Here is a 13,376-nt window from a genome sequence, read left to right as displayed (position 1 = left end):
CACAAATGGTAAAGAGAGCAACAAAGTAGAGATTTTTCCACAAGATTCAATCAGTTTCCAGGGTCGTGTGTATGATAGTGGCAGCCAGATGGTAATAGATCTGCAGCCATATGAAAGTGTCCAGCTCCAGAGCCCACATGACCTTTCTGGCACCAGAGTTACCTCCCAACGCCCTGTTGCAGTTTTCACGGGTCACTCTTGCACCTGGCAATTTTCAAAATGTAACTTTGTTTTTGAGCAGCTCCTGCCGGTAAGCGGCTGGGGATCCAGCTTCATTGTGCCTCCCCTGAGCATCCAGACAAAATATGACAGTGTGTTCCTCCAGGCCTCGCAGCCCACCAAAGTCACAGTGCAATATCCCAGCCGTCAAGATGTTTTGAGTTTGACTGGGGGGCAGTTTAAGGAGCTCCAGTACCACAGTCCTGAAACACTGTCCATTCAGGCTGATCAAGGCATTCAGGTCCTCCTGTTCTTCAATGGTGTCACACTGAACCTGGATAAATATTACGACCCTTTCTTGATGACAATCCTGTCTACAGACCGCTACTGCTCCTCCTACTCAATAGAAACTTTGCAGGACTTTGAAAACCAAATCCTAATTGTAGCACAGACCAGTGCCATAGCAGAACTCCGGATTGATGGTGTGAATCTCCCGTCTACTGTCCAGTGGAAAAAGGTTACAGGGACAGATTTCTCTTGGGCAGAGATGTTTGTCAAATACACAGCGGACAGAAACAGACACATTGTGAGCAGCTCAGGTTCCAGCTTTGCTCTCTACACTATTGGTTTCAGCCACATGAATGGTTATGGCAGCCCAGCACAATGTCTACAGCCAGGTAAGGTGTGCTCACACTGTTTAAGGACTGATTATTTCCCTCACAAATCAGTTGCAAAGTGATGTTATGATAACCAGGATATTTACTGAAGAGATGATATACATACATTTACTGGAATGATGTGGCCATTTTCTTTGTATTCTCTATGGTTTTCTAGTAGAAGGACCTTTGTCCTGCAGCAGTATCACCTGCAATGCCAATGAGATGTGTGAGATGAAGGGAGGCTCTCCATCCTGTGTCCCCAAGCCAGTGGAAATCAAACCCGGTACCTGTTTAATCAAAATTTGCTTTTGTTGGGATTTGCATTGACCTTCAGTTGCTATAAACGTGGAATTAATAACCTGAATGGGTGAAACAGGACTGTGATCTAAATTCCTCAGGTTCTGACATTGACCAGAAATGTTCTTTAGACAGCAAAGGCACAAGTATTGATAACATTTCCATTATAAAATTATACTGTTTCTGAAAGTGCCATACAGGGTGCTGCATAGAACCAGTCAAGTGATTATTTTCTTTTCTATTTTCTTTGTATTCTTTATGGTTTTCTAGTAGGACCTTTGTCCTGCAGCAGTATCACCTGCAATGCCAATGAGGTGTGTGAGATGAAGGGAGGCTCTCCATCCTGTGTCCCCAAGCCAGTGAAAAGAAAACGTGGTACCTGCTGGGCCGTGGGAGATCCTCACTACCGAACCTTTGACGGCCGATACTATGACTTCATGGGTACCTGCACATACGTCATTGCTAAAAACCGTGGAACAGACGGCCAGCTTCCAGACTTTGAGGTTCTTGCCCAGAATGAGAACAGAGGAAGCCTTAGGGTGTCTTATGTCGGCTCAGTCACAGTAAAGGTGTATGGTGTCACCATCACAGTAGTTCGGTCTGAAACAGGTCGTGTTAGGGTAAGACTTCATATTTCTGTTAATAAACTATTTCAAATACAATGTTTTAATATGATCTTTACTTAGCTTATTATAAATAGTAAAGTATTTTTTGTGTGACGGACTGAAATGCAGACATTCATTCCTGTACATGTCTGTTATATACTCAGACTACACTATTTGTTTTCTTCTCTGCAGATTGACAACACTCTGTGGAGTCTACCAGTAGCCTTGAACAACAACAAACTGATGATGTTTCAGAGCGGTCGCTCTGTTGTCATTGAGGCTGATTTTGGTCTAAATGTCCGTTATGACTACGAAAACTTTCTTGTGGTCTCTTTGTCTGATAGTTATGTTGGTAAGACTTGTGGTCTCTGTGGCAATTTCAATGGCAACCCCAAAGATGATTTCACTACACCCTCTGGCACCCAGGCAGATGGGCTTGTGGCCTTTGCGAGCAGCTGGAAGGTTCCAGGGCTGATAGAAGATGCTCTGTGCAGAGATGACTGTGTGGGAGGGTGTGAGCGCTGTGAAAACAGCCTGATGAACATCTGGGCAGGTGACTCGTTTTGTGGGCTGATCACACTTACAATAAATGGGCCATTCAGCAAATGTCATGCTGCCATCGACCCACAAGCATACCTGGAAAACTGTAAATATGACGTCTGTATGGGAGGTGGCCTTCGACATTTTCTTTGCAAGGCACTGGAGGCTTACACTGAAGCCTGCCAGCTTGCTGAGATCCAGATTGAAGATTGGAGGACAATTGCTCAATGCCGTAAGTACTGTACAAAACACTGTATGTGCATACGTTTTCTTCTATGCTGTTGCAAGCATTTATTACAATCTGTTCTCCGTTTTCTCCCTCAAGCTCCCAAATGTCCAGCCAACAGCCACTATGAACTCTGTGGCAGTTCCTGTCCAGCCACTTGTTCTGATCCTACTGCTCCATCCAAATGCAAGCGCCCCTGTGTGGAGACCTGCACCTGCAATGCAGGCTTTCTTTTGAGCGGAAATCAGTGTGTGCCTGACACTCAGTGCGGTTGTACCCATGAGGGCCGATACGTCCCAGCTGGGGAATCGTTCTGGGCTGACCAGGGCTGTCAGCGATGGTGTAAATGTGTTGCTGGTAGCAGACGTGTGGAGTGCCAGGATAAAACCTGTGGGGCAGGGCAGCAGTGCCAGGTGGTTGAAGGCATTAGAAAGTGCAAAGCAGCCTCCCACAGCACCTGCCAGGCCACAGGTGACCCCCATTATAAGACCTTTGACAAGCAGAAGTTTGACTTCCAGGGTACATGTGTCTACCAACTAGTTGCACTCTGCTCCAAGAACAAGGAGTTAGTGCCTTTTGAAGTGCTGGTGCAGAATGAGCACAGAGGCAGCAAGGTGGTTTCCTACACCAAGTTAGTGGAGATCAAAGTGTATTCCCTCAGCATTGTCATAACCAAGACATACAAGGGTCGGATTTTGGTAAGTGCTGTGTGTTATCTAGTATGTGAAAGTTTAATTCTGAGTGATTTGTTCAGAGTCTGTGTTTGATTTTTTTCATCTGTTTATGTAAATATCATGATGTGTCCTTCTCCAGGTGAATGATGAGCTACTCAACTTGCCTGTCTCGCTGGCAGAAGGACGGGTATCTGTATATTTGAGTGGCATGTTTGCTGTTGTTACCACAGATTTTGGCCTCAAACTCTCCTTCAACTGGGAAAGTGCTGCATTTGTAACACTGCCAAGTACCTACATGGAAGCTGTTTGTGGACTCTGTGGCAACTATAACGGCAAACCCCAGGATGACCTGATTCCCAAGAATGGTGACAAACCTGTCTCACCAGCAGACTTTGGTGACAGCTGGCAAGTGGCTGAGATCCCAGGCTGTGTCCGTGGCTGTAAGGGGGTATGTCCTAGTTGTGACATTACCCAGAAGGTTCAGTATGAAACAGGAGATTTCTGCGGTATACTGACAGACCCCAAAGGGCCTTTCCGTGATTGCCATGCTAAGGTGGACCCAGCTGGCTTCTTTGAAGACTGTGTTTATGACGTTTGCATGTACAATGGTAGGAAGGATGTGCTGTGTCAGGCTATTACAGCATACACATCTGCCTGCCAGACCGCTGGGGCCACAGTGTACAGCTGGAGAACCAGTCAGTTCTGTGGTGAGAAATACATGAATTTAAATTAAATAATTTATATAAAAAGTACAGTCAACATGGTTTATTGTAGTAGTATAGAAAGCAAATATTGAAGAAATTAATTTAAAAAAAATAAACTTTAATTTTACTTTATTCTACTGCTCTGAGTGTAGTCCTTGTTTATGTGTACTTCACAATGTGTTTTCTACTTTTCTAGGGTTTTATGCAGTTTTGTAATACCTGCCTCGTGGAATCTGTCCTCACGTTGCCTTTTATGTGTCTTGTGTACAGCTGTGAAATGTCCAGCCAACAGCCACTATGACATTTGTGCGACTGCCTGCCCTGCCACTTGTCAGAGTCTGGGCCCTCCTCAAGGCTGCCAGGGTCAGTGTAAGGAAGGCTGCTCCTGTGACGAGGGATCCATCCTCAGTGGAGATACCTGCGTTCCCTTTTCTCAATGTGGCTGCTTCTACAAAGATCGCTACTACCACGTCAGCCAAGTGTTTTATCCCAGTGGGCAGTGTGAAGAGGAATGCAAATGCACACAAAATGGAGAGGTATTGTGATGAAGTAAATAATAATTTTAACTTTATACTGGTTGGTGTGAACTCTTGGACTTTTCAACCTTTCTCTTGTGTCTCTTTTTCTCAGACTGTGTGCAAAAAGTTCACTTGTGGCCCAAATGAGAAGTGTAAAGTAGAGAATGGCATCCAGAAATGTCACCCTGTTGGTAACGGTGTATGCCAAGCCTCTGGTGACCCCCATTACCGCTCTTTTGATGGGAAAACATTTGATTTCCAAGGCACCTGCACCTACACACTTTCCAAGAGCTGTGGGCTGGAAGGTACCCTCCTGGTGGCCTTCTCTGTTGAGGTGGAGAACGTGGAATGGACCAAGATGAAAGCCAAAGGGGTGTCTGTCACTAAGCTGGTTGCTGTGGAGGTCTATGGCTTCACTCTTATCATGAGGAACAACATGTATGGAGTCCTGGTGAGTAACGACATTAAATGTTCATGTTCTTCGTATAACAAAGATTCATATTTGGAAAACAATGGAATCTGTTGGTTCTGTCATGTAGCAGCACATAGTATAAATGCAGAGAGACATAAAACAAACTTGTCAAATATATTTTAACATTCTTACCCTCAATAACCCTCGTCCCTTCTTTAGGTAAATGGAGTGTTTAACTACCTTCCCCTGAATCTAAATGATGGAGCTGTGCTCGTTTATCAACAAGGCATGCGCTATGTTGTTGCAACAAATTTCGGACTGCTAGTCACTTATGACCTGGTCTACCAAGTGACAGTCACAGTACCTGGTACTTACCGTGATAAAGTCTGTGGCTTGTGTGGCAACTTCAATGGTGACCAAAAAGATGACTTCCAAATGCCCAATCGCCAGCTCACCACCAACGTCAATGAGTTTGGAGGTTCCTGGAAGGTGACTGTCCCTAATGTGGTGTGTGACAATGGCTGCGAAGGGGACTACTGTCCAAAATGTGACCCAGCTCGCAAGGCTGTGTTTTCAAAGACCACTAACTGTGGAATGGTTACGTCACCCAGTGGACCTTTTGCAGCGTGCCATAAAAAACTTGACCCACAGCCTTACTTTAATGACTGTATATTTGATGTGTGTGTTGCCAATGGTGATGAAAAGGTGTTGTGTAACAGCATTGCATCCTACGCCTTCAACTGTCACATGGCAGGAGTGGATGTAAACAACTGGAGGACTGCTTCGTTTTGTCGTAAGTTAGGAGGAGTCAACCTCTTATTCTCATCTGCCTTCTGAAAGCTATTGTGCTTATTAAAACTAAGAACAGGTTCTACTCTAAAAGTTTCTCTTCCTGTCTTGTGATCATTTTTAGCCATGAACTGCCCAGCCAACAGTCACTATGAGGTGTGTGCAGATGCTTGTTCTGACCCCTGCCCAGGCCTCACACAGATTGTTCAGTGCTCCACCAAATGTACAGAGGGCTGTGAATGTGACGCTGGCTTTGTATTCAATGGACAGACATGTGTTAGACTTTCTGAGTGTGGCTGCTATGAGAATGGAAAAACCTATAAGGTAAAATTCAGCACCAAAAAGCCATTTCATACACAGTAATATACAAGTGTTTGCTTTTGAGGATCGAAGGGGCCTAAGCTACTCCCCACCATGCTAACTAGGAAATAAAGATGCCTTTACTTTTTCCACAGTACTGTGGCATTATTGTTGACAAGGCCCTGCCTTTTTGAGTCATAGAAATGGGTACAGAGGATTTCTCCTGACATATAACTATCTGGCTGTCTAGATTTCTTTCTTGTAAAGATTGAATGAACATGGTCTAGACCCTTCTATAACGTGTAATGTCTTCTCCTATTTTTGCCTTTGTCCAGCCTGAGGAGGTTGTGTATGAAGACGACTGTAACACGAAGTGCACCTGTAATCCAGCAAAAGGACTAATCTGCGAAAAGTACTCCTGCCCTCAAAGCACCAAATGCATGGTCAAGAAAGGAATCAGGGCCTGTTACAACACAGGCAAGGCAAATAACTGCACTGTATTACCAGATTTAACTGTTTTTGACTTGAATTTATTAAATTCCCTTTATAACCTGTGTAGATCCCTGCAAAGATGCTAATTGTCGGGTCAAGGAGCGGTGTCTTGTTGAGAATGGTGAAGCTGTGTGCGTCCCTGATTTCACTGGAATCTGCTGGGCCTGGGGTGACCCACACTACCACACCTTTGATGGTTACAACTATGACTTCCAGGGCACCTGCAAGTACGTCATCTCCAAGACTTGTGGAAACTTGGATGGGCTAGTTCCTTTCTCAATCACAGAGAGAAATGATAATCGAGGATACACAGCAGTTTCCTTTGTGAGAGAGGTAGATGTATCTGTATATGGGTACACCATTACCATTGTCAAGAGCCAGATTGGTCGAGTTATGGTAAGATTTTTGTTTATTTTCTGATGTGTTTGATTTGTAGTATTTCATTCTACAGTGTACAGTATTGTTTATTCTAGTGTTCTAATCTGTTTCCTTTAGGTGAATGGGGAGCTGCAGAATCTGCCATTAAAACTGGGTGACGGTGAAGTTTCAGTATACCAGAGTGGTCTCACTGCAGTACTACAGACTAACTTTGGCTTAGTTGTCCAGTACGACTGGAACTGGGAATTAGTCATTAAGCTCCCCAGCAGCTACTATGGCCTGGTCTGTGGTCTGTGTGGTAATTTCAATGGTGACATTAGTGATGAGCTCCTGAATCCAGCCGGGAAACCTGTCTCCTCAGTTATAGAGTGGGGCAAGAGTTGGCAAACCCCTGACCAGGACAAAGATCATCCTTGCTGGGACACCTGTGAGGAAACCTGCCCTACTTGTGATGGTAGCCAAGTTAAGCTCTATGAGACTGAGGCTTTTTGTGGGGCCCTCGCAGCCAAGACCAATGGTGTGTTCCAGAAATGTCATGGAAGTGTTGACCCCCAGGCCTTCATGAACAGCTGTGTGTATGATGTGTGTATGAATAAAGGAGACAAGAAAATGCTGTGCCAGGCATTGGCCTCTTACAATAAGCAGTGTCGTGAGCAAGGGATTATCATCAAGGACTGGAGGAAACAGTTTAACTGTCGTGAGTATCTCAGTAAACAATTTGTCAAAGAATCTTTTAAAATATTCTTTATTTGACTGATGTCTTTTAATTTCTGCCCAGCAATGAACTGTCAACGCAACAGCCACTATGAAGACTGCGCCAGCCCATGCCAGCCATCCTGCTCATTCCCTGATCAAAAGCAGACCTGCAGTGGTACCTGTGTTGAGACCTGTGTGTGTGATGAAGGTTACGTCCTCAGTGCCGGTGTCTGTGTGCCTATTAAAACATGTGGTTGCTCCTATCAGGGTCGCTATTACAAGCCCGGCCAGCGCTTCTGGGCTGATGAGCCCTGCACTCGCCTATGTGAGTGTCATGCCACAATGGGCATGGTTACATGCCGTGAGGCATCCTGCTCTGCCAAAGAAAGATGCACCATAGTGGATGGAGAGCGTGGCTGCCATGCCATCAGTCATGCCACATGCACAGCCTCAGGTGACCCACACTACCGCACTTTTGATGGCTACAAGTATGACTTTCAGGGGACGTGTGCATATCAGCTGGTGGGACTGTGCTCTCAGCAGCCTGAGTTAGTGCCGTTCAATGTGACTGTGCAGAACGACAACCGGGGAAACAAAGTCGTATCCTACACAAGGACGGTCACGTTGTCCATATATGGCATTACCCTCACCATCAGCAAAGAATTCCCCTACAAGGTCCTGGTAAGTATGGATGGATCAGTGTGGATATATGAAACATAATGTTGTTGATTGATTGTTGAAGTCATCAGACACTAATGTTAGAAGAAACAGCATCTACTCCCATTACAGTACTGAAAAATAAGACACATCCATATTCAAATAATTGGGTGGTAATGCCCTCTGCCATAGACATTTAATTGCTGACAGATCCAGACAGACATAACCAAAGTAAGATTTAAATACCCTTCATGTAGGATTAGCAACAACAGAAAAATTGTTAAATCTATTAGTATCTAAAAATATTTCTCCCTCCCTTTTTTTTCTGCACTTCAGCTCAATGGGCAGCTTGCTTCATTGCCACTGAATTACGATAATCAGGTGGTGGTGATTCTCAGTGGCCGGACAGCTGTAGTCAAGACAGCTGCTGGTATCACTGTGACCTTTGACTGGTGGAGCACAGTGAGAGTTACTCTGCCCAGCACCTATCAGGGTGCAGTCTCTGGTCTTTGTGGCAACTACAATGGAAAAGCTGAGGATGACCTGACCATGCCAAATGGCCAGACTGCCACTGATGGAGCCAAGCTGGGGAAGAGCTGGCAGGTGGCCCTTGTACCAGGGTGTTCATCAGTCTGCCAGGGGGCAGGGTGCCAGGCCTGCTCCGACTCTGAAAGTAAAGCGTACCAAGGCGAGAAGTACTGTGGCATTATTTCTGACAAGACAGGGCCTTTCAGAGATTGCCACAGCCACGTGGATCCTGCTCCTTACTTGGAGGACTGTGTGTATGATGCCTGTCAGTATCATGGTCATCAAAGGTCAGTCTGTGATGCAGTGAAAGTGTATGTCTCAACCTGTCAGAGCTTAGGAATCACCATCTACTCCTGGAGAACAGATACCTTCTGTCGTGAGTTTTTTTTTATGTTTTCCTTTAATGTTTTCATGATTCAAATCTCTTATTTCAAAATGTTTCCTAAATCTTCTATCTTGTTTTTCTCTCCCTCTTCCCATCCTGTTCCACAGCAATGGTGTGTCCAGCTAACAGCCACTATGCTCTGTGTGCCAAGGGTTGCCCACTCACCTGTGCCAGCATAACCTCCTTTGCCACTTGCGACAGGAGTTGTACAGAAGCCTGCGAATGTGACGAAAATTACCTCCTGAGTGAGGGTACCTGTGTACCTGTGGGAGACTGTGGCTGTTCGTACAATGGTCAGTACTACAGGAAAGGAGATATCTTCTATCCTGAAAACGAATGTGCAGAGCAATGCATCTGTGGAGAGAATGGTGCAGTGTCTTGCCAAAAGGCCAAGTGCCGTGTAGGAGAGATCTGTAAAGTTGTGAACGGAGTGAAAGGCTGCCACCCTGAGGGACAAGGCAAGTGTGTGGCTTCAGGTGACCCCCATTATATTTCTTTTGATGGAAGGAAGTTTGATTTCCAGGGTACCTGTGTCTATGTGTTGGCCAAGGTTTCTGATGATGACAAAGGGCAACTGACACCATTCACTGTAACTCAGGGGAATGAGAAATATGGAAATGGAAAGGTAGCTGTTACCAAGTCAGTTGCAGTGGCAGTTTATGGTTATGTCATCTACATCCAGCAGCGAGAACCATGGAAAGTCATTGTGAGTGGAACAGCATTTATCCAGAACAGTATTGTGGTTTCATTTGTACATAATTTAATTTCAACCATGAAATAGTTTCTGAGATTCCACTTGTTTCCTTATTCAGGTTGATGATGAACTTTTCAACCTTCCTCTCTCCCTGGACAATGGTCGTGTCAGAGTCACCCAGAATGGCCTCAACATAATTGTCGAGACAGACTTTGGACTGAAAGTCCTCTATGACACTGTCTATTATGTTGAGGTGATTGTGCCTTCTACATATCAGGATAAGATGTCTGGTCTTTGTGGCAACTACAACAAGGATGGTGGTGATGACTTCTTACTTCCTGACGGCAAACAAACAAACAATGTCGATGACTTTGGGAAAGCGTGGGTGGTGGACTTGCCTGGATTTCGGTGTGGAGGTTGTGGAGGACAGTGCCCAGTGTGTGATCAGGCCAAGGCTGCTTTGTATGAAAAACCTGATTCCTGTGGCATCATAAGTGCACCTGATGGGCCTTTCAAAGCTTGTCACAGTAAAGTTGACCCAGCAGCACATGTGTCTCATTGTATCTTTGATGTTTGTGCTGTGGGTGACAACAAAGATACTCTGTGTAACAGTGTGCAGGCCTACGCTTTGGCCTGCCAGAGTGCAGGAGCTCAAATCCAGCCATGGAGGAGCAGCTCCTTCTGCCGTGAGTTACACAAAACCTAGAGTGAAGAAATGTCCCTTGGTTTTTCTTTACATTTCTTACAAATGTCTTCTTGTCTTGTAGCTGCTTCCTGCCCTCCACACAGTCACTATGAGTTATGGGCCAACACCTGCACTGAAACTTGTGCCGGCTTTATTTACCCATTTTCCTGTTCTGCAAGCTCTTTTGAAGGATGTCAGTGTGATGCTGGCTTCGTTTTTGATAGTGTCCAATGTGTTCCCTTGGAAAACTGTGGATGTCTGCATGACGGCAGATATCTGACGGTAAAACTACTGACATTTTACTTTGATATCAAACATAGTAATTGTGCTAAGACACAAAGTTAGTCAGGAACAAAATACCTTTTGCATCTAAAAATAACTTGACATTGTCTGTTCCTGTCATAACATTTACCCATGTGACCTGGAAGAGAAATCATTTGAACATTAAACAAAATATATGTTTCTAGGTGGGCCAAGCAGTGGTGGACAAAGACTGTAGCTCCAAGTGTGTGTGCCAGGCATCTGGGCTGACGAAGTGTGAAAAACTGTCCTGTGCCAGTGGGGAGGAATGTGGTTTAAGAGATGGGGTCAGAGGTTGTCACGTTAAACAGGGCCGCTGTAAGATCAACCATATTGGCCTCCTTACCTCCTTTGATGGCATGTCTGGAGTAATAGAAGCTCAGGGGGCGTTTGATATAGCCTCCCTGTGCGACGAGAGCACAAAGCTGTGGTTCCGTGTGGTCGTGGACGTCAGGGTCTGCAGTGAAGGGGCATCTCCTACTGTTGCCTCTGTGTACGTTTTCTTCAAGCAAACCATTGTCACTGTGAACAGCCAGCAGGAGACATGGGTGAGAAGAGTTGCCTGAGACAACATAGTTTCATGTTGGCAGTAAAAATCAGGATATTGTCAATTTGTCTAAATTGATTTTCCTTTTTTTATGCCATGCAGGTAAATGGTAGGAAAGTGTCTCTTCCCAGCAAAGTGATGGATGAACTATCTGTCCAAATCTCAGGCAATACTGTGATCATCGATATTGCATCAGTTGTGCGAGTCACCTACTCAGTGTCACAGGAGGTCACTGTTATTGTTGATAGCAGCCTGTCTGGTAAAATGTGCGGTGCCTGTGGAAACTACAATAACAACTCCAAAGATGATATGACGACTGCAGATGGGAAAATCGCCACTGACGTGTCTGTGGTTATTGGCTCCTGGAGCGCTGGGGACTTTTCTAGATGGTGAGTGTTTAAAACACACACCGCTCAGCTTCACTTTTCACCTTCAATTCTACTTAGAGTGGAAGTTTTAATCTTGAACTCAATCTTGCCCTTTATTATGCAAACTGCAGACTTAATTTGACCACTGAAATAATCAAGTCCACATCAGCAAGAGATGGGATGGTGCTATGACCATTCAACCGCTTATTCTTTTAACAGCAAGAACTAAACAAGGACTCCACAGAGCCCTTTTAAAGCAATGAGTGTGGTTTTTAATTGCATTTAGTCCAACTTAATTAACAAATGCCAGAGAATCCTCTATGGCAATTACTGATAAAAAGCAGGTGAGAGTGACAGGCACGACCATCAAAAGCTACCAAGCTTGCAATCCAATCACTGCTTGTCATCCAAGGACACTTAAGACTCATCTGGTGTGATATTAATTTGATCCCTTGTCTAAGTTTGTGTTTTAACTTTCAGTCAGTCCCTTAGAGAATTACATTTTGTGCATCCTCCTTTATGCAGAGTAGTTGTCTTGTTTCATGAATCCTCTCAACACCACACCCTAACCAAGACAAGAAATGACTTCTGAGTGTTTGCTTTTGCCTTTAAAATAAAGTTTCAGACATTTTGTTTATAATCTGTGTTGTATTATGAGTAAACAGGACCTTTTTGCTCCACTGTCCTTTGACTGCAATGTTTTTTGTCTCATTTTAGTGGCCTGTAGAAATGTTGGTTCTGCTGTGAAAGAAAGCAGCCGATATACAGGTAAAAACTAAAGTTTTTGTCCTTTCAGATCTATGACTTAAAAATTCCTTGTGAAATAAACAGTTACTGACATCGTGCATTTTACCCCCATCAAACAGGATGAAGAAGAAAGTGAAGTTGTTTGGCTAAACTTGCTGGTTTACAGGCAGTCTTACTTTTCATTTATTTCTGCACTTCCTCTTGATTCATGAAATGGTTTTGGGTTGTTACTGACAGTCTGGTCTGTTGTTCACTTTAGAATAGTTGCCAAGTTTGTCTCATTCTTGATAAACATCTCCATCTGGTGGAGGATGTAGGTTATATCCTTTCCTTTCCACATGACTACAACTGAGAATAAGAAATAATAATAAAAACTGCATCTCTCTACCAAGTTTTACGTGTCTGTGTTTCACAAAATATGATCTCATTAGGCCCGAGCAGGGACCAAGGTCCCAGCGCAGGGACTATTGTTATCGCTCAACGTGCAAGGGACGACTTCGCAAGGGGGCGGCTTCAGGCATCATCTAGTGTCTCCCCACACCCCACCATGACGTTACTGGGCGTTAGACCTTTCAGAAAATGTATAGTGTGCCGGTGTCGCGCGGCCGTGGCCCTGGAAATTGTTAGGATTCTTATTTTTTTTTTTATTATTATTCTATTTTTACCGAAATAACCTCAAATTTGACCCCCTGAACGTGTGTGAAAACTCACCAAAATTTGCAGGGCCCTCAGAATCGCGTGAAAATTTGATATTTCATGGGTTTCATAAACGACCTCAAAAGAATGGCTCTTCACCGCCCCCGACAAAGGTCAAAATACATTGGGCCTATGGGAGGTCATGTGACACTTTTTTCATCGTACAGTCGGAAAAACCTGGCACACATCTTCTTCATGTCAGGCCAGGCAAAAAAGCTTATCGTGTCCAGGTCGTGTGACCGACAGGAAGTCCACCAGCTGGGGGTTTATCTGGAGGTCATTGAGTTCGTTGATTTTGCTCACCTCGTATTCTTTCGAAC

The 13,376-nt window shown here is 44.6% G+C and overlaps 1 protein-coding gene across 1 annotated transcript; it reads left to right on the top strand.

The window, feature by feature from the left end:
- Nucleotides 1-1,438: 1,438 nt before the first annotated feature.
- LOC113122676 (IgGFc-binding protein-like) lies at nt 1,439-12,589 on the top strand. Its single transcript, XM_026294173.1, has 20 exons — nt 1,439-1,735; nt 1,913-2,492; nt 2,586-3,184; nt 3,300-3,867; nt 4,135-4,400; nt 4,495-4,833; nt 5,014-5,587; nt 5,702-5,907; nt 6,219-6,360; nt 6,443-6,771; nt 6,871-7,450; nt 7,532-8,130; nt 8,443-8,899; nt 9,127-9,725; nt 9,832-10,399; nt 10,481-10,680; nt 10,866-11,246; nt 11,348-11,634; nt 12,331-12,381; nt 12,480-12,589. Exons 1-19 carry the CDS (start codon nt 1,439-1,441, stop codon nt 12,338-12,340), a joined length of 7,581 nt encoding a protein of 2,526 aa, XP_026149958.1. The 3' UTR covers nt 12,341-12,381; nt 12,480-12,589.
- The last annotated feature ends 787 nt before the right edge of the window (nt 12,590-13,376 follow it).

Source organism: Mastacembelus armatus, chromosome 16 (assembly GCF_900324485.2).
Source record: "Mastacembelus armatus chromosome 16, fMasArm1.2, whole genome shotgun sequence".
Classification (NCBI taxonomy): Eukaryota; Metazoa; Chordata; class Actinopteri; order Synbranchiformes; family Mastacembelidae; genus Mastacembelus; species Mastacembelus armatus.
This window is presented reverse-complemented; position numbering and strand designations above follow the sequence as displayed.